Here is a 22,125-nt window from a genome sequence, read left to right as displayed (position 1 = left end):
TTTTTGTCCTTGGCTGTGCTTAGGTGCAGGTGAATCTTTTATTCTGCCTGGCACTTTGTAGGCTTTCAGTCTCAAGCAGTGGATTTTTCTTTAGCTCTAGGAAATTTAGATAAATGATAGAATTTATGGATTAATTTGACATGTGTCTTTTCTGTGGTTATCTGTCTGTATTTTCGGATATTTCCTCAGATTTACCATTAGTCTCTAACCTTGTCCATTTCATTATCCAGTCTTTAAGTGGAATGCTGTATTTTAGTGTTCATATTTTTCATTTCCAGTTACTTTTCCCAGTTGCTCTTTTTCCTTAAATGCCTACTGTTTATGAATATTTCTAAGAATAGGAATTATAATATTTAAAAGTTTCTCTCTTGCTCTTTGCATTCTTTCTGTTTCCTTTTGTGTCAGCTCTTCTGCCTGCTCATTTTGGTCTTTTTTTTGTGCTGTTGATTTTCTTCAGTGTTTGCTGCATGTTGGTTTAATGTTGATACTTGGGAAGGAAGGACCACATTGTCACTTTGACTAGTAGAGACGGTGCAGGGTTAGCTGACGCTGCCGTCCTGGGTCTGCTCCGCGGAGGAGGTCGTTGCTCTGGTGAGCGGGTTGCCTGTGGGCTCTGCCTGAGTTGGTGGCACCTGCTGGCTAACGGTCTTCCCCACAGGCTGAGGGGAGGGAGGCTGGAGCTCTGGGGGGAGCACCGCCGTCTGTTGTGTGTTTTGCATCCACACTGGCTCCATGGTGTAGGCCTGCAGTCACCGCCACTCTGCTGAGTCGTTCTCCAGGGGCCCCGAGTCCCACGCAAGGCCCTCGCCAGACAGACCTCCCAGCACAGCTGCCGGAGCTCAGGGCATCCCCGAGGAGGCAGATGTTTTCTCTGCCTTGAACACTGGCCTCCAGCTGCATTTTTGAGGAAGACGCCCAGCCACAGGGGAAGATTACCCTTCACAGGCTGAAACCTGCTGCTTTTTCTTCCCAACCCTTTTTTTTGTTGTTGTTGAATTTTTGAATTTTATTTATTGTTTACACAGCAGGTTCTTATTAGTTATCTGTTTTATACATATCAGTGTATACATGTCAATCCCAAACTCCCAGTTCATCACACCACCCCCCACCCCGCCACTTTCCCCCTTTGGTGTTCATACGTTTGTTCTCTACATGTGTGTCTATTTCTGCCCTGCAAACGAATTCATCTGTAACCAACTCTCACATGTTTATACTCATCAACAAAACTTTAAAAATTATGCTCTGTAGTGGCAGCCTAGCCCACGTCCCTTTCGACCTAAATTCTAACTGGTGACATTGAAGTTAGTGAGGTCTTATCGTGTCCTCATTTTATCAAATAGGGAAGTAGTATGTGGACTGAGTTGACTGGTTGGTCACTCTGGCAGGTTCGTCCGGCCAGCAGGTGATTAGTGCTACACTGAACTGTGAGTTTTGGGTCACTGACTCTTTCTTTTCCTCCAACAGAGATGTCATGTCCCTTGGGAGCCAAGTGATGCCCATTTCTGCTCCCTTTCATCTGTTTGATGCACTTGCGGTGAGTATTTGCAGTGATCTTACCTCTGTGTACCATATGCAGCACGATTTTGTTTTGTGTGTCTAGTTTTGAGTTGAATGCCCATGGTTACATTTCTGAAAAGAGTGAGCTCTTGCTTTGAGCAGTTGCAGCCACTTGCGGGACAGACAGGTTGATTGACAGTGTAGCGTCTCAGGTGGGAGGGGCCTGAGTTAGCCAGCCTCCCCTACCTCACCTGGGGCTGGATGCTCTTCGTGACTGCTGGCCACGTGGCGACACCTCCAAGGCGGGCCGTGCTACCTCAGAGTCCACTCTGACCTCTAGAAGGTCCTTCTCCCGGCTGACCTTCTCTAGGTTTACAGGTACTTGAAGACCCTTCTGCTAAACCCTGGAATCATCCCTTGAGGCTTCTTCCTGGTTTCAGCAATTAGTCCTCATGACATGATTTCTGGGTCCATTTGCCACCTTGCTTTTCTTCCCAAGGGATTCCTTCTGCTGTGTCACACTCACTCTGAAGATGTGGTGCCCACGACTGGACACTGGCCGTGGCAAGAATGTGACAGAGAGCAAGACGGTCATCGCCCCTCTGGCTCTGGGCATTTTTTTTTTTTTTTTTCTGGGCATTTTTGAAGCCTAACTGGATTAATATTTTTCAGCCATGATATCAGACTAGTTTCTGCTGAGACTTCCATCAATGAAACCTCTACATTATTTAAAACTATGCTTTTATGAACTATTTTTAAATAGAGATTTAAATGCTGTTACTTGGTGGGTTTCTGGATGAAAGCTGCTGTAGTTGTTGTTAATGTAACTTTAAAAAAAATTTATTTATTTGGTTGTGTGGGGTCTTAGTTGCAGCTCGCCGGCTCCTTAGTTGTGGCCCGTGGGCTCCTTAGTTGCGGCACGTGGGCTCCTTAGTTGCGGAATAAGAACTCTTAGTTGCGGCATGCATGTGGGATCTAGTTCCATGACCAGGGATCGAACCCAGGCCCCCTGCATTGGGAGCGCAGAGTCGTATCCACTGCGCCACCAGGGAAGTCCCTTAACATAACTTTAGAAGCAAATGTTCTCCTTTATCTCTTACATAAGGTGTGGTCCCTGTCTTGAGATAGGGTATGTGACTGTATTCAGAGCTGTGAAATACCGGGTTGTGTTCTGACCTGATGTGATGATGACACCTGAGTGACGGCAACACTGGTTTTGGTTTTCCTCTCTTTAGGGCACCTCTGGTGGAGTCCTGAGAGGTGCAGGAAACAAAAGATGGGTGCCTTCCTGAATGCCATTGGTTATTATGTTTTTGGTTTTCCCCTTGGAGCATCTCTGATGTTTGCTGCTAATCATGGGATAATAGGTATGTGTCTGATTCCTCGGTGACTTACCTCAAATCTCACTTGTCCTGTTAAGATAGGCTGCTTGAGATACAAAGCAGTTGTCTGGAAAGTGACCCCTGTGGAATAGGAAAAATGATTTTCTCCCTACAGAGTTATTTTGTATATAGAAAATACAATCTGTATATTCGGTATATGAAAACAATTTGTGTATTCAGTATACAAAAACACTGGAAATGTCGACTTGAAGTAAATAAACATGACGCTGCCCTCAGGATGAGACCAAGATTAAGTAATTACACAGTTATTCCATTCGGGTTAAGTACTGTGAAAGCTGTGATCTCCTGTGATGGCTTGGAACAGCTCCCTGAGGTTGTAATGCATTAGCTTAGTCCTGAGACGTGACGAGAATCACCAAGACGAGGTGACCACGATTTGTTGAAAAACGATTCTTTCTCTGTTGAATGGTCTTGGCACCCTTGTCGAAAATCAGTGGACCAGAGACGCGTGGGTTTATTTCTGGACTCTGTTCTGCGTCATCGGTCTCTATGTCCAGCTCACACCAGTACCGCACCGTTTGGATTACTGTAGCTGTGCGGTAAGTTTTTGTTTGTTTGTTTTTTTAATTTAATTTTATTTATTTTTTTATACAGCAGGTTCTTATTAGTTATCTATTTTATACAAGTTTTTAAAAATTTTTATTGAAGTATAGTTGATTTACAATGTTGTGTTAATTCCTGCTGTACAGCAGTGACTCAGTTATACACATATAGACATTCTTTTTCATATTCTTTTCCATTATGGTTTATCACAGGATAATGAATACAGTTCCCTGTGCTATACAGTAGGGCCTTTTTTTATCCATCCTATATATAAAAGCTTACATTTGCTAACCCCAAACTCCCAATCCCCCCTCCCCCCTGCACCCCGGGAACCACAAGTCTGTTCTCTATGTCTGTGAGTCTGTTTCTGTTTCGTAGAGGATGTTCATGTTGTTCCTTTGTGTATTTTAGATTCCTGTGCAGTAAGTTCTGAAATTAGAAAGCGAAGTGTTCCAAGTTTGTTCTTTTCCAGTTTTTTCGTTTTGCCCATTTAGGGCCCCTTCCAGTTCCATATGATTATGAGGATCAGCTTTTCCATTTTTGTAAAAAAGGCTGTTGGAATTTTTTATCAGGACGGCATTGAATCTGTTAGACTGCTTTGGAGAGAATACTGCCATCTTAAAAATATTATCTTCCAACCCATGAACACAGAACGTCTTTCCATTTATTTGGGTCTTTAATTTCTTGCATCAGTGTTTTGTAGTTTTCGTACAGGTCTTTGACTTCCTTGGTTAAATTTATTCCTAGATATTTGATTCTCTTGGATGCTATTGTAAATGGAATTATTTTCTTAATTTCCTTTTCAGATTGGTCTTTGCTGGTGTATTAAAACACAGCTGATTTCTGTGTGTTGATCTTGTAAGTTTGCTGAATTCATTGATTAGCACTAGTATTTTTGTGTGTATGAATTCTTTAGAATTTTCTATATACAGGGTCACGTCATATATAAATAGAAATAGTTTTACTCCTTTTCCAATTTTAATGCCTTTTAGTTCTTTTTCTTGCCTTACTGTTCTACAGTAGGGTTTTAACATTTTTCTATATTCTCCTGCAGTACTTTTATTTATTTTTTAAAATTAGTTTATATTGGAGTATATTTGATTTACAATGTTGTGTTGGTTTCAGGTGTACAGCAAAGTCAATCAGTTATACATATACATATATCCACTATTCCCATATAGGTCATTACAGAGCAGTAGTTTTATTTTTAATTAAAAAACAATGTAAAGCTATAGTTTACAGGATGTGAGAGAATTTTCATGAAGGGCTTTTGCAGAAATATGCTAACTGTTTATGTAAATTATGTCGCTCAAATTTATGAGGACATCAGATGTGATCTCCTGTTAGCTCCGTTTTACACTTGGAGAAGCTAAAGCCTGAACAGGTGAAGTAACGTGTCCCACAGACAGTAGGTGACGAGACAGGATTTGAACCCAGATGCCCCCAGAGCCTCTCTTTTACTGCGATGCCTGTCTCTCTGAGGTTTATGATTCCCTCATTGATCCTGAAGATTCACGGAGCACCTGTATGTCCTGGCCCTGGGTGGTGCTGGAACCCGGGGATGTAAAGATCAACAGGTCAGATCCCTGTTTGCTGTGAGCTCACCCCAGGCTCCGGGGTTTTATTCCTCTCTGTCCCTTGGCACCCTTTCCGTCTTACGCTCTTGGGATGTAGGCCTTGCCTGAGGGTCCTCTTGCTGACCTGTCCCCACTCTCCTCCCTGGAAGGCCCAGGGCTCTCAGCTGTCATCTCGGGGCCTGACTTGGAGCCTGAGCTCCTGGCTGCCCAGGTGTTCCTGGGCAATCACACCATCACCTCTGGTTCCTGGCCCCTTCCTGGTTCAGTCCCCTGGTCAAGAGCCCGGCCCCAGTCACGCTACCAAGTCTCACCAGCTCCGCCTCTGTAACCTCTCTCGTCTTGTAGAAAGTGGGGTTTATCGCACTTTCAGGGGAGAGGAGTTGAGAGTGTGTGATGGCTGTGGCGTTTATCTGAGCGTTCATCATCTCCAGCAAACTCTGCACCCACGCAGGTGCTCTCTGTCACGCTCATTAAGAGGGTCCCACTCAGCATCCGGTTTCCTGTTGCTGGGGGGCAGTGAGGGGACGTATTTGAGGCAGATTCTGTTTTCCAGACACCTTGTTTCTTCCTCAGGGAAATTCTTCCCTCCTGGGTTGCATCTCAAGATAAGACCAATAGACCTCTGTCTGCAGAGAATAAACGCACTGTTGCCAAAAGACTCGGGAGCCAACTCTGAAATCCACCTGCCCGTGGTCTGCGGCCTGGAGGCCATCTGTGTTCTTATAAAATGGGTGCCTCTGACACCCTCAGCTTTTTAAAAAATATGTATTTATTATTTATTTGGTTGCACTGTGTCTTCTTGGCGGCATGCGGGCTCTTTAGTTGTGGCATGTGGGATCTAGCTCCCTGACCAGGGATCGAACCCAGGCCCCCTACATTGGGAGCGTGGAGTCTTAACCCCTGGACCACCAGGAAAGTCCCACCCTCAGCTTTTATGTTCAAATACTGGACGAACATTTTGGAAATGTTAGCCTCTGCTCAGTATAGTTTTTATCATTTTCCTTGTAGAACTTTTCTTTTTTAATTAATTAATTAATTAATTAATTAATTTATTTATTTTTGGTTGTGTTGGGTCTTCGTTTCTGTGCAGGGGCTTTCTCCAGTTGCGGCGAGCGGGGGCCACTCTTCATCGCGGTGCGCGGGCCTCTCACTGTCGCAGCCTCTCCCGTTGCGGAGCACAAGCTCTAGACGCGCAGGCTCAGTAGTTGTGGCGCACGGGCCCAGTTGCTCCGCGGCATGTGGGATCTTCCCAGACCAGGGCTCGAACCCGTGTCCCCCGCACTGGCAGGCAGATTCTTAACCACTGCGCCACCAGGGAGGCCCCCCTTGTAAAGCTTTTGCCCATTTCTTGTTAAGGTTATCCCCATTTTATCCTTTTGTGGCCACTGTAGACGAGGCCTTCTCTTCCATCCTGTAATCTAAGTGGTTGTTGCTTGTATATTTGAGGGCTGTTAATTACTGTCTGTGAATTTTGTAGCTTGTTAAAATTCTGAATTCCTCTTATTTGAGTAGTATTCAGTTGATTCTCACAGGATTTCCAGGCATACAATCATATTGTGTACAAATAGTTTTATATTCTCCTTATCAGATGTTACACCACTGATTTCTTTCTCCTGCCTAAAGCCTCTAATAGAATAATAAATTGCTGTGGTGATAGTGGAAATGCTTGTCTTGTTCAGGACTTCAGAGATTGTGCTTCTGATGTTTCTCTACTAAATAGCATGCTGGATTTGGGGCTGACATACACATATACACACAGTGTAAACACACATACATTTTTTTTTAAAATCAGTCATCAGTTTTATACACATCACTTTATACATGTCAATCCCAATCGCCCAATTCAGCACACCACCATCCCCACCCCACCGCAGTTTTCCCCCCTTGGTGTCCATACGTTTGTTCTCTACATCTGTGTCTCAACTTCTGCCCTGTAACCCGGTTCATCTGTACCATTTTTCTAGGTTCCACATACATGCGTTAATATACGATATTTGTTTTTCTCTTTCTGACTTACTTCAGTCTGTATGACAGTCTCTAGATCCATCCACGTCTCAACAAACGACTCAATTTCGTTCCTTTTTATGGCTGAGTAATATTCCATTGTATATATGTACCACAACTTCTTTATCCATTCGTCTGTTGATGGGCATTTAGGTTGCTTCCATGACCTGGCTATTGTAAATAGGGCTGCAGTGAACATTTGGGTGCATGTGTCTTTTTGAATTACGGTTTTCTCTGTGTATATGCCCAGTAGTGGGATTTCTGGGTCATATGGTAATTCTATTTTTAGTTTTTTAAGGAACCTCCATATTGTTCTCCATAGTGGCTGTATCAATTTACATTCCCACCAACAGTGCAAGAGGGTTCCCTTTTCTCCACACCCTCTCCAGCATTTGTTGTTTGTAGATTTTCGGATGATGCCCATTCTAACTGGTGTGAGGTGCTACCTCATTGTAGTTTTCATTTGCATTTCTCTAATAACTAGTGATGTTGAGCAGATTTTCATGTCCTTTTTGGCCATCTGTATGTCTTCTTTGGAGAAATGTCCATTTAGGTCTTCTGCCCATTTTTTTTTTTTTTTTTTTTTTTTTAGTACTTCATTATTTTTTATTTATTATTTACAAATAATGCTGCTATAAACATTCATGTACAAGGAAACCTATTAACTTTGCATGTGTTGAATAGCAAGATGAGACTGTAGCCATATGCCTGTGAGTATTTAGACATCATAAACTGTCATTTGATGAGCTAAGCTGTCACTGGGAAAATATTGTATTAGCTTAGGCTTAGGTTGTTCTTCTTCCGCAAAATAATGTATATAAATTACATCAAAGGGAAGGAAAGAATATTCAGATGTACTATAATGTTACAAAAATGTTTGCATGCTTACCACTTTATAATATTTCTAGTAGAGAAGAGAGGAAACCTATCTTTTTAGTGCTCCAAATGAGAAGGAAGAAGTAGTGGTTGGATGTCTTCACTGTCAATCTTGATTAAAAGAGAAGAAGGCAGGTCACCTGGGAGGCTGCAGTAACCAGGTCATGTCTTAAGGAAAACGTGGGGTCAATCTCTAGCTCTGCTTTCCAGGTTCTGCCCATTTTTTGATTGGGTTGTTTGTTTTTATAATATTGAGCTGCATGAGCTGTTTATATATTTTGGAGATGAATCCTTTGTCCGTTGATTTGTTTGCAAATATTTTCTCCCATTCTGAGGGTTGCCTTTTCGTCTTGATTGTAGTTTCCTTTGCTTTGCAAAAGCTTTTAAGTTTCATTAGGTCCCATTTGTTTATTTTTGTTTTTATTTCCATTACTCTAGGAGGTGGATCAAAAAAGACCTTGCTGAGATTTATGTCAAAGAGTGTTCTTCCTATGTTTTCCTCTAAGAGTTTTATAGTGTCCGGTCTTACATTTAGCTCTTTAATCCATTTTGAGTTTATTTTTGTGTATGATGTTAGGGAGTGTTCTAATTTCATTCTTTTACATGTAGCTGTCCAGTTTTCCCAGCACCACTTATTGAAGAGGCTGTCTTTTCTCCATTGTATATTCTTGCCTCCTCTGTCATAGATTAGTTGACCATAGGTGCGTGGGTTTATCTCTGGGCTTTCTATCCTGTTCCATTGATCTATATTTCTGTTTCTGTGCCAGTACCATACTGTCTTGATTACTGTAGCTTTGTAATATAGTCTGAAGTCAGGGAGTCTGATTCCTCCAGCTCCGTTTTTTTCCCTCAAGACTGCCTTGGCTATTAGGGGTCTTTTGTGTCTCCATACAAATTTTAAGATTTTTTTGTTCTAGTTCTGTAAAAAATGCCACTGGTAATTTGATAGGGATTGCATTGAATCTGTAGATTGCTTTGGGTAGTATAGTCATTTTCACAATATTGATTCTTCCAATCCAAGAACATGGTATATCTCTCCATCTCTTTGTGTCATCTCTGATTTCTTTCATCAGGGTCTTAATAGTTTTCTGCATACAGGTCTTTTGTTTCCCTAGGTAGGTTTATTCCTAGGTATTTTATTCTTTTTGTTGCAGTGGTAAATGGGAGTGTTTCCATAATTTCTCTTTCAGATTTTTCATCATTAGTGTATAGGAATGCAAGAGATTTCTGTGCATTAATTTTGTATCCTGCAACTTCACCAAATTCATTAATTAGCTCTAGCAGTTTTCTGCTGGCAGTTTTAGGATTCTCTATGTATAGTATCATGTCACCTGCAAACAGTGACAGTTTTACTTCTTCTCTTCCAATTTGTATTCCTTTTATTTCTTTTTCTTCTCTGATTGCCATGGCTAGGACTTCCAGAACTATGTTGAATAATAGTGGTGAGAGTGGACATCCTTGTCTCGTTCCTGATCTTAGAGGAAATGCTTTCAGTTTTTCACCATTGAGAATGATGTTTGCTGTGGGTTTGTCATATATGGCCTTTATTATGTTGAGGTAGGTTCCCTCTATGCCCACTTTCTGGAGAGTTTTTATCATAAATGGGTGTTGAATTTTGTCAAAAGCTTTTTCTGCATCTATTGAGATGATCATATGGTTTTTATTCTTCAATATGTTAATATGGTGTATCACATTGATTGATTTGCATATATTGAAGAATCCTTGCATCCTTGGGTTAAATCCCACTTGATCGTGGTGTATGATCCTTTTAATGTGTTGTTGGATTCTGTTTGCTAGTATTTTGTTGAGGATTTTTGCATCTATATTCATCAGTGATATTGGTCTGTAATTTTCTTTTTTTGTAGTGTCTTTGGTTTTGGTATCAGGGTGATGGTGGCCTCATAGAATGAGTTTGGGAGTGTTCCTTCCTCTGCAATTTTTTGGAAGAGTTTGAGAAGGATAGGTGTTAGCTCTTCTCTAAATGTTTGATAGAATTCACCTGTGAAGCCATCTGGTCCTGGACTTTTGTTTGCTGGAAGATTTTTAATCACAAAAACACACATACATTAACAAACGTGTGTGCATGTCTTTTTTTAAAGAATTATTTATTTATTTTTGGCTGTGTTGGGTCTTCGTTTCTGTGAGAGGGCTTTCTCTAGTTGTGGCAAGCGGGGGCCACTCTTCATCGCGGTGCGCGGACCTCTCACTGTTGTGGTCTCTCTTGTTGTGGAGCACAGGCTCCAGACGCGCAGGCTCAGTAGTTGTGGCTCACGGGCCTAGTTGCTCCGCGGCATGTGGGATCTTCCCAGACCAGGGCTCGAACCCGTGTCCCCTGCACTGGCAGGTGTACTCTCAACCACTGCGCCACCAGGGAAGCCCATGCGTTGGGTCTTTGTTGCTGTGTGCAGGCTTTCTCTAGTTGTGGTGAGCGGGGGCTACTCTCATTGCGGTGTGCGGGCTTCTCATTTTGGTGGCTTCTCGTTGCAGAGCATGGGCTCTAGGTGCATGGGCTTCAGTAGTTGTGGCACGCAGGCTCAGTAATTATGGCACATGGGCTCTACAGCGCAGGCTCAGTAGTTGTGGCGCATGGGCTTAGTTGCTCCACAGCATGTGGGCTCTTCCCGGACCAGGGCTCGAACTCATGTCCCCTGCATTGGCAGGCGGATTCTTAACCACTGCGCCACCAGGGAAGCCCCTGTGCATTTCTTCTTAAATCACGTTCAGGAAGTATCCATGGAGTCTGCTTTGCTGAAAGTTCCCAACAAAAATGGTTGAGCGTTTTGTCAAATGTAATTGCATGTCATGTAAATATAAATAGTTCTACTCCTTCCTTTCTAGTGTTTTTGCCTTTTTCTTGTTGTTCTGGCAAGAACTGCTACAATAGGATTTTAACATTTTTTCTTTATTCTCCTCTAGTACTTTTTAAATTTTTCTTTTTTTTTAACTTATGTATTTTTAAATTTTTGGCTGTGTTGGCTCTTCGTTGCTGCACGCGGGCTTTCTCTAGTTGCGGAGAGCGGGGGCTACTCTTGGTTGCAGTGCAGTGGCTTCTCTTGTTGCAGAGCACGGGCTCTAGGCTGCACGGGCTTCAGTAGCTGCAGCACATCGTCTCAGTAGTTGTGGCTCGCAGGCTGTAGAGCGCAGGCTCAGTAGTTGTGGTGCACGGGCTTAGGTGCTCCGCGGCATGTGGGATCTTCCTGGACAAGGGCTTGAACCCGTGTCCCCTGCATTGGCAGGCGGATTCTTAACCACTGCGCCACCAGGGAAGTCCTAAATTTTTCTTTCTTAATTTAAAATTTTTTACCTGAGGTATAGTTGATATATAATATTATATTTTACAGGTGTACAATATAGTGATTCACAATTTTTAAAGATTATACTCCATTTATAGTTATTATAAAATATTTGCTATATTGCCTGTGTTGTACAGTATATCCTTGTGGCTTAATTTATACAAAATAGTTTGTACCTCTATCTTGCCCCTCCCTACTTCTCTCTCCCCACTGGTAACCACTAGTTTGTTCTCTGTATCTGTGAGTCTGCTTCTTTTTTGTTATATTCACTAGTTAGTTGTATTTTTTTAGATTCCACATATAAGTGAGATCATACAGTATTTGTCTTTCTCTGACTTATTTCACTTAGCATAATACGCAAGTCTATCCGTGTTGCTGCAGATGGAAAAATTTCATTTTTTTAAAATTAATTAATTAATTTATTTATTTATTTTTGGTTGTGTTGGGTCTTTGTTTCTGTGCAAGGGCTTTCTCCAGTTGCGGCGAGGGGAGGCCGGCCACTCTTCATCGCGGTGCGCGGGCCTCTCACTATCGCGGCCTCTCTTGTTGTGGAGCACAGGCTCCAGACGCGCAAGCTCAGTAGTTGTGGCTCACGGGCCTAGCTGCTCCGTGGCATGTGGGATCTTCCCAGACCAGGGCTCGAACCCGTGTCCCCTGCATTGGCAGGCAGATTCTCAACCACTGCGCCACCAGGGAAGCCGCAAAAATTTCATTCTTTTTTATGGCTGATCTCTGATGGAATACTTACCTACCATAATCTTCTTTATCCATTCATCTGTTGATAAACACTTAGGTGCTTCCATATCTTAGCAACTGTAAATAATGCTGCTATGAACATTGGGGTGCATGTATCTTATCAAAATAATGTTTTTGTTTTTTTTGAATATATACCCAGGAGTGGAATTGCTGGATCATATGATAGTTCTATTTTTAGTTTTCTGAGGAACCTCCATACTGTTCTCCATAGTGGCTGCACTGATTTACATTCCCACCAACAGTGCACGAGGGTTCCCTTTTCTCCACATCCTCGCCAACACTTGTTATTTGGCTTCTTTTTGGTGATGGCCATTCTGACAGGTGTGAGATGATATCTCGTTGTGGTTTTGATTTCTATTTCACTGATTATTAGTGATATTGAGCATATTTTCATGTGCCTATTGGCCATCTGCATGTCCTCTTTGGAAAAATTTCTATTCAGTTCTGCCCATTTTTTAATCAGGTTGTTTTTTTGATGTTGAGTTGTATGAGCTATTTATATATGTTGGATGTTAACCCTGTACTGATCATATACAAATATTTTCTCCCATTCAGTAGGTTTTCTTTACTTTTTGTTGATTTGCAAAAGATTTTGCTTTGCTGTGCAAAGATTTTAAGTTTTATTAGGCGCCATTTGTTTATTTTTGCTTTTATTTCCTTTGTTTTAGGAGATGGATCAAAAAAAATTGCTACGATTTATGTCAAACAGTGTTCTGCCTATATTTTCCTCTAGGAGTTTAATGATATCTGGTCTTACATTTAGGTCTTTAATCCATTTTGAGTTTATTTTTGTATATGATGTTAGAGAATGTTCTAATTTCATTCTTTTACATGTAGCTGTCCAGTTCTCCCAGCACCATTTATTGAAGAGACGTCTCTTCTCCATTGTATATTCTTGCCTCTTTGTCGTAGATTGACAGTAAGTGTGTGGGTTTACTTCTGGGCTCTCTGTTCTGTTCCATTGATCTATGTGTCTGTTTTTGTGCCAGTGTGGTACTGTTTTGATTACTGTAGCTTTGCAGTATAGTTTGAAGTCAGGGAATGTGATTCCTCCAGCTCTGTTCTTCTTTCTCAAGATTGTTTTGGCTATTCTTTTGTGTTTCCATACATATTTGAAAGTTATTTGTTCTAGTTCTGTGAAAAATACCATTGGTATTTTGACAGGGATTGCATTGAATCTATATATTGTGTTGGGTAAGATGGTCATTTAACAATATTAATTATTCCAGTCCAAGAACACAGTATATCTTTCCATCTATTTGTGTTGTCTTCAGTTTCTTTCATCAGTGTCTTATAGTTTTCAGAGTACAGGTCTTTTACCTGTAGGTTTATTCCTAGGTATTTTATTCTCTTTGATGCAATGGTAAATGGGATTGTTGCCTCAGTTTCTCTTGCTGATAGTTCGTTGTTAGTATACAGAAGTGCAATACAGTTGTTAGTATATAGAAACAATCCCATTAATACTTTTAATTAAAAATAAAGTTTTTAGTGCCTGGGGAGATGATCCTATAAATTTTCTCCTTAGATCTCTTATGATGATAAATCATATTATTTGCTTTCTTCATATTGAACAATCCTGATTAGTATATGCTACTCTTTTAGTGAGCTGCTGGATTCTACTAATATTGTATTTAAGAATTTTGCGATGATAGTTATAAGACTGGTCAGTAGTTTCATTTCTTTGTGTAATCTTTGTAAAGTTATGACATTAACAGTATTAATATACACTTACTACATAAGGAAAATTTAAAATGTTCCCTTTTTGTATTCCCTGGAACAATTTACATAGTATAGGAATATTATTATTATAAAGGTTTGGCTAAATTCTATGAAACTGTCATGCCGGGCATTTTGGAGGAGTTTGTTACAACTTTCACAATTTCTTCTCTGAAAATCAGTTTGTTTAGACTTTATATCTTTTTGGAGGGGGGTCAACTTTGGCAAATTATACATATTTTCAGAAATCTATCCATTTTATCATGATTCTAAATGTATAGAATTGTGCAAAACAATCTGTCATGTGCTTTTGGGGTAAGTTGTTGTATGTGTGTTCTGCATCTATATCCACATCTGCAATTTCTCTGGATTTCCTCAGTAACGATGAGTTGTATTTTCTGCAGAAAATAGTCTGATTCAAGGACTGACCGAATGCTGTAGTATGTATTCAAGTAGCTCCTTTTGTTCTGTGTCAACCAGTACATTTTTACCATGTAAACAATTTTGAATCTGTCCCCATTGCTCTGTGAAATTTTAATCCTGCAGCTGTCGTGAGAGCCTTCTGTGTCCACACACACAGAGGTGCTTAGTTTCTTATCCTGACTTTTTGGAAATGTTGTCATGTGATGGCTTAATGAGTAACTGTCCTCAAGGTCATGTCTCTTTTGATGACCAGTTCAGGCTGGGAGCCTGGGGGGTATTTGATCAGGGTCAAGCAGGATTTCGTCCTTCTGTTTGGGAGACAGAACTGCCAAGTATTTATTACGGTCTCATCCCTGCCAAGCACCGTCGTCGACACCAGGGAAATACCGTTTAACCAAATAGCCAGAGCCTCTGCCTTATGAGCTGCTGGGGTTTCACAATTCAGCTTTACTTTAAAAAAGCAAAAAACATAAACACCTCTACTCTAGTAGATGCTAAGTTCTTTAGAATAAGAACACGTCCGATTTCCCTCTTTGTCCATAAAAGTGCTTCTCGCTATTGGACTTATTTAGCAGGTGCTCAGATTTGTTAAATAATACTTTTAAACTATTAATTATACATTAACAATATGGAAATCTTGTGAAAATACATAAAAAATATAATGATGAAAATTAAAATTACCTCTAGTTCACTCCTCAAATATAAAACCTGAGGTATTTCAATGTATTTTATTCCAGCCTTTTAAAATTATTTTTCTCCCAGTACTTTTTCTGTTATTCACAAAAGTGGGGTTATACTGAATATGTAATTTTCCCTGGTCCCATGTTAAAGACATGGTTTTTATTAATTCTCTAGTATTTCCTTGTATCATTTATTTAATGCTTCCCTAATAGTGGCCATTTGAATTGCTCCCCTTTTATTTTTTAAATTGAAGTATTGCTGATTTACAATGTTGTGTTAATTTCTGCTGTAGAGCAAAGTGACTCAGTTATATACATATATACATTCTTTTTTATGTTCTTTTCCATTGTGGTTTATTCTAGGATACTGAATACAGTTCCCTGTGCTATACAGTAGGACCTTGTTGTTTATCCATTCTATGCGTAATAGTTTGCATCTACTAACCCCAAACTCCCAGTCCATCTCTCCCCGCCCGCCCCCCCAGCCCCGGCAACCACAAGTCTGTTCTCTGTGTCTATGAGTCTGTTTCTATTTTGTAGATGAGTTCATTTGTGTCATATTTTAGATTCCACATATAAGTGATGTCATATGGTATTTGTCTTTCTCTTTCTGACTGACTTCACTTAGTATGATAATCTCTAGGTCCATCTATGTAGCTGCAAATGGCATTATTTCATTCTTTCTTATGGCTGAGTAGTATTCCATTGTGTATATGTACCACATCTTTATCCGTTCCTCTGTTGATGGACATTTAGGTTGTTTCCATGTCTTGGCTGTTGTGAATATGCTGCTATGAACATTGGGGTGCATGTATCTTTTTGAATTATAGTTTTATCCAGCTATATGCCCAGGAGTGGGATTGCTGCATCATGTAGCAACTCTATTTTTAGTTTTTTGAGGCATCTCCTTACTGTTTTCCATAGTAGCTGCACCAACTTATGTTCCCACAAACAGCAAAGGAGGGTTCCCTTTTCTCCACACCTTCTCCAGCATTTGTTATTTGTAGACGTTTTAATGATGGCCATTCTGACCAGTGTGAGGTGGTACCTCATTGTAGTTTTGATTTGCATTTCTCTGATCATTAGCGATGTTGTAAGTTGCTCCTCTTTTAAATAACATTGTGATGAGCATCCCAGGTATATGAATTATTAACGACATTCCTGAGTCTCTCCTTAGGATGGATTCCTAGGAATGGAATCAGTCCATCAAAGGGTATAAAGTGTCCATCCATCTGCTTCTCAACTCGAGAGGTTATTCCGGTGAAATGGCCAGGAGTCCACGGGAGGCCCAACCTCAGTGACCCCTTGCCAACGTGGGGCCCCAGACATGTGAACAGGTTAGCAGACTAATTCCCAGTTTATACTGAGTTCCAACTCAAGCCTAGACAGCTGGCTTTGTAGTGTAGTTATTCATATGTGAATGGGTATTTTATATCCACTTTGTTATGCAATGATATTTAAGTGGTTTAAATAGTTTCTTCTCATAAGGAGATAGGCATTGTTTATAATGTTTCTCAGTCATCTCTTGTACACAGCAGTTGGAGAGATGGTTCTCAAAGTGGGCTTCTAGAAACATCAGGCCTCACAGGTACATGCACACACCCACCTAAAGCCTTCCAGTGGGTTCCCACTAGAGCTGAAGTCAAACCTGGTCAGTGGGAAGCTTGAGTCTGATCCTGGTCCATAATTATCTAAATTTTAGCGTAAGCTGCAGTTTACGCTGTGGATACAGTAGTTACGGGAGAATGTTAATGATGCCGGGAGGGGGCACTGCAGAAAATCTGAATGGGATACTTGTTTCCCACCCACAGGTCTCTGGTTCGGATTGATGGTCTGTGTCTTCTTTCAAACCCTCTTCTACTTGGTGTACACCTGGAGGATAAACTGGAACAGAGTGGCAGAGCAGGTAACAGAGGGCGGGTCCTCTTAGAGATAAGCAGTCTTTCAGGGTGAAAATGGTAAGAAATCCATTGGCAGCATGACGCACTTTGATTAGTGAAATGCATCCAACGTGAGAGCTGGGGGCAAAAGGAAATCCTGTGTCAGCACGTTTTCCTCTTAATGTGGAGTTAATTTAGTATCTACTAAGCAGGGCTCAGCCAGAAAAAAAGAGAATTCGCTTAGAAGCTATTTTGCTGTTTTGGTGTGGTAGTCTTAGAAAAGCAGTAGTGTTTCCTGTGTTTCCTGATCTGTTGTCTCGTTTTCGGTGTCTTAAAAAGGATCTTTTGGTCCATGGTTTCCTAAGAAATGCAAAATGCTAAGTGCCTGTGATCAGGGAAGTTCTTGGGGGCAGAACCTGTCCTGCGGGTTGAGGACCGGGACCCTGAGCCTCTGGGCATCTCTGTGTTGAAGTGGGAGCCCTGCTGCCTGCCACGGTTTGAGAGGAGAGGGGCGGGAGGCCGGCTGAGGGGAGGGGTCCTGGGCAAAGAGCCGTGAGGAGGAGCTGAGCTGTGCAGACCACCACCGCCTGCCTGCGTCTGGACCGCCCTCGAGGGTTCGCAGCCCTTCTGCCTTTCCTTACGGTGACGTATCATGTCCTTCCTCCCTTCAGTGTGATTGCTGGAGGGAATGAAGTGCACAGGATGTTCAGTTGGACCATAAACTATCCCTTAGGTGACTGTACCATTTATCTTTAGACTTTATTCCTTTTATCGGGATTTAGGAGCAGTAAAGGCCACGGTGCAAAAAATATGTTATGTTTGCAACTATGGCAACAAGTGCAAACAGTTGCACTTATCAGCTCCCAATATTAATAAGTTGCACTTATCAGCTCATTTTTGTGAGCTGATATTGGGGCGAAGAATAGTGGTTTCTAGTGTCGTGTTCTACTGTCACTGGCGTTTTCAGGACCAAGCAAGACCGCGCTCGATGCTGTCACCTCTAGCGTAGTTTCCGAGGGAGCTTAACCACAGTTTAACAGCAGTGAACTGGCCTCACTTGACTGCACTTGCTTTACCTCTGTGACGCTTTGTTTAGGCACAGGTTCGAGCCGGACTGAGCGGGACGAAAGAGGCTGTGCCCACTGCAATAGGTAAGGGAGTTTACGGGGGACGTTCTCCAATGTCCTTTATTTCTGGTTCTCACGCCTGGAACTCGGTGCATGAGCTCCTGCTCCCTTGCGCAGTAGCTTGTCTCTGCCTTTCTCATTGGGAGGCCAACTCTGCGTTCCCCTCTGGAACGTGCTTAATAACCCCACATGTAACAAACCATTTACAACGTAGGCTCGTGTCACCTTCAGGAATACCCTTTACTCAGACTAGCACGTAAGGAAATACCTCACTGTTCTCTGCAAACAGATCTGTCCATCCTAAAGAAAGAGGTAGCCGATGGGGTGATTCTACCTGATGTCATCCGACCTGAGAGCCAGGCCATGCAACTGGTGGAGGAGAACAGCTCGTGTGGGGTGGCCACCATCGGGGAGGTCTTGACGGGGACCCAGCTGATTTTGTATCACGGGGCGGCTGTAGTTTTAGCTTTCGCTGTCCTGGTAGCAGGAATTGTAATAAGAGTTTTCACTGACTGTGGCTGAAACGGAATCACCGGGACAGTGGTTACGCTCTCAACTAAATGTGGAAAGGATACCACTTAGTTGAGATGTGTGCTTAGTTATTCTGAGAGTTTGCACGATCTTACTGCTTACTGAAGATCACGAAAAGAGTTATAATTTTAAGTGAACTTTTCTCCCAAACATTAACTCTGTCATGGTTTTTAAATCTGCAAACCTGGTTTTCCCGGCTGTAAGTGTTCTTTATGCCGTCGTATATTTAATATCTTTCGTCTTCCAGGAAAGCAGGTCCTCTAACATTAACCGCTGGTCACGCTGTCTTTGTGTTTCTCTGTTACGTGTTCAGTCTTGTCCGTGAGTTTGTACGAAGTGCTATCTAGTCCAGTCCCAGGTAGTGCCATGTGAGCTTTTATAAAATAAACACTTTAAAATGTGTGGTCGGACTATTTCTACCTAAATCATAAGTTGTAGCTTATTGCCTTTTAAGAAGTTTTTGTTAAACTTTTGTATTAATTAAAAAATAAATCTGTGTTCTCTCCTGCTGCTCAGCTCCCAGATGCCAGCAGGTATGGCTGCACCTCTCGATGGAGATTTTTAGAGCCTTTTAAAGGGAATTTGACCAATCCAAATAGGAAATCCTAAAAAAAAATGACTGACGGACATTGGAGCTTCCCCAACACAAAGCCCACCCGATGACCTGGAGAGCAGTGTTCCCCTGGAACACTATTAAATTAATAATTTAATTATTAAATTAAAATAATTTAATTTTTAAAAAAACTATTATACCATCTTGGTGTGAAGTGTCTCCCTGTCATTTTAGTTTGCAGTTCTAATGCACATTACTAATGACGTCGATTATCATTGCATAGGTTTACTGGCCATCTGTGTATCTTTGTTTTCTGGAGAAATGTGCCCATGTTTACGTTGAGTTGTTTGTTGCTGAGTTGTAAGAGTTTTTAATACACTCTGGATGCTGGGTCCTTATCAGATGGGTGTGGTTTGCAGTATTCTCCACCCCCAATTCTGTAGCCCATATTTTCACTTTCTCAATAGTGTCTGCTCTTTGAACAAAAAGTTATTAATTTTGATGAAGCCCAATTTATCTATTTTTTCTGTTGCTTTCATTTTTGTTGTCATATCTAAAAATCCACTGCCACATTCATTGTCAGAAAAAAAATTAAGTACTGTTGGAATATGAAAATAGAAGAAATTTAAAACTAAATAACAGCTTACAGGGACTCAGGAAAACACTTCACATAGGATTACTGGTTTGTTATAAAGGATACAACTCAGGAAGAGCCACATGGAAGAGATGCACAGGGTAAAGTACAGAGGTGACGGTGCTCAGGTGGTCCTTCTGATGACCAACTGCCCTCCTGAAGCTACGCAGGTGCCCCCCATGAGTCACGTTATTAGCGTTAAACCCTAAACCTGAAACTTCTCTACAAAACAGTCTATTCTTAAAATGGGCACATGATCTGCATTGACATTTCTCCAAAGATGATGTACAAATTGCCAATAAACACATGAAAAGATGCTTAACATCTTAGCCATTAGACAAATGCAAAAGAAAACCCCAAGGAGATACCACTACACATGCACTAAGTGGCTGTAATAAACACAGATACAGCACTGGCGTAGATGGGGAGAAACTGGAACCCTCATACATCACTGGTAGGAATGTAAGATGGTGCCGCCACTATGGAAAACAATTTCACAGTTCCACAAAAAGTGAAACAGAGTTACCATGTGACTCTAGAGTTACCATGTGACTCAGCAACTGTACTCCTGGGTATATACCCAAAGAACTGAAAACATGTCCACAGAGAAACTTCTACATGAATGTTCCTAGCAGCATTATTCAAGACAGCCAAAAACTGTTTAATGAAATTATAGTATTCAAAATGCCCAGTTTTCAATACAAAATTACTATGCATGCAAAGAATCAAGAATGTATGGCCATTTACCAGGAAGAAAAGATTAATAGAGACTTTCCCCGAATAAATATGCCCAGACAAGGGACAAAGAAGTGAAGGGAACCAGGAGCATGATCTCTCAACAAAGAGAGAATGCCAACAAAGAAATAAAGTACAGGAACCAAACATAAATCCTGGAGCTGAATAATACGAAACCTGAAATGAAAATGTCACTGCAGGGGTTCTGCGGCAGACTGGAGCAGGCGGAAGGAAGCCGGGGAATTTGAAGGAAGGACTGATCTGACACCAACTGGGTGTTTGTTTACAACTCAGCTCAAGTCTGACACTAACAAACTGGAGTCAACATCAGATCCCACAAGTTAAAGGACCATGTCTCCAAAACGACTGCCCTTCAGCTGCCGGCCACAAGTGGGGTCCCCAGGCCAGCCACAAACAGCCAATAAGCACAAGAGAAGATGCCCAACAACGTCATTAGCCGTCTAGGAAAGGCGCATTAAAACCACAGTGAGATAGCGCCTCACACCTATTATGATGCCTACAATCACAAAGTAAAATACTTTAAGTGTTGGTAAGGATGTGGAGAAATCTGGAACTCTTGTTGCATTGCTGGTAAGAATGTAAAGTGATGCAAGCTACTGTGAAAAACAGTTTGGCGGTTCCTCAAAAACTTAAACATAGAAATACCGTATTATCCAGCAGTTCCACTACTAGGCTATACCCAAAAGAATTAAAAGCAGGGACTCGAACAGATACTTGTACACCAGTGTTCACCACAGCATTACTCACAATAGGTGACGGAAACAACCCAAGTGTCCCTCACAAATGAATGGATTTATGTGTATACAAAGGAATATTATTCAGCCATAAAAAGAATGAAATTCTGACACATGTTACAACATGCATGAATCTTGAGAACATTATGCTAAGTGAAATAAGCCAGATACAAGAGGACAGAAATAGTAGGATTCCACTTACATGAGGTACCTAGAGTAGGGAAATTCAGAGAGACAGAATAAGAGTTACCAGGGATTGGGGGAGGGGGAAATGGGGAGTTATTATTTAATGGGTACAGGGTTTCTCTTTGGGATGATGAAAAAGATCTGGAAATGGACAGTGGTGACAACAGCATTTTGAATGTACTTAATGCCAATGAAATCTACACTTAAAAATTAAGAAAATGACAACTTTTATGCTATATATATTGTAGTACAATAGAAAGGATGAAAGGCAGAAAAATTAATGCTAATATATCAATATGTACTGCTGTTCTTGGAAAAAGGAACAGAATAGAAGAAGTATTCAAACAAGTAATAGCATGAAGTCTGACACTTTAATGGGTACTCTGTACCTAAAAAACAAACAAAAATCAATACTAAGATAGAGCCTGATGACAATTCTGTTCTCTGATGACAAGTAATGTCTAGATCTTCAGGAAGAAAGAGCAAATCACCTACAAAGCAGAAAAAAAAATCAGGTGGTTTCGCAATTTCTTCAACATAGCTGCATTAATTTCTAGCGGACACTACAGCAATGTCCGCTAGAAGCAAGAAAAATGTGACCCAGGACCATGTGTCCCTCAGATGCTGAATAAAGCCAACAAACACATAAATATCCTCAAGCATGTAACAACTCAGCAGCTATAGCACCCCTGGCTATTAAAAAAAAAAAAAAAACTGCTTGCAATCAAAATAATTCAGGAATTGGACTCTTTGGTAGAACAACGTGAGTTGTGATCATAGAACAGAACGTAAATGTAAAAATAATGTTTTCTAAAAAATCAGGAGGCAGGGAATGCGGAGGTGGGATAAAGCATAAATTCCCTAATTTTTATGTTTTCATATCAGTAAATCCTATGGAAGGTTGAAAGCTGGGGTCTAAACAAGCTTCAACTTCTTTTTTTAAATAACTCTTTTTT

General features: G+C 41.2%; 1 protein-coding gene across 1 annotated transcript in view; it reads left to right on the top strand.

Annotated features, from left to right (window-relative positions):
• Nucleotides 1-18,816, top strand: part of LOC309650130 (multidrug and toxin extrusion protein 2-like) — a 61,394-nt gene extending 42,578 nt beyond the window's left edge. Inside the window, 6 exon segments of the mRNA XM_082441101.1 lie at nt 1,465-1,534; nt 2,733-2,763; nt 2,766-2,864; nt 16,580-16,674; nt 17,745-17,799; nt 18,065-18,816. Of these exon segments, the coding sequence (XP_082297227.1) occupies nt 1,465-1,534; nt 2,733-2,763; nt 2,766-2,864; nt 16,580-16,674; nt 17,745-17,799; nt 18,065-18,297 (583 nt within the window). The 3' untranslated portion in view covers nt 18,298-18,816.
• The last annotated feature ends 3,309 nt before the right edge of the window (nt 18,817-22,125 follow it).

The sequence above is a fragment of the Balaenoptera physalus genome (genome assembly GCF_965194825.1).
Source record: "Balaenoptera physalus genome assembly, chromosome: 20".
Classification (NCBI taxonomy): Eukaryota; Metazoa; Chordata; class Mammalia; order Artiodactyla; family Balaenopteridae; genus Balaenoptera; species Balaenoptera physalus.
The sequence above is the reverse complement of the archived record's forward strand: the minus strand, read 5'-3'. Positions and strand labels throughout refer to the sequence as shown.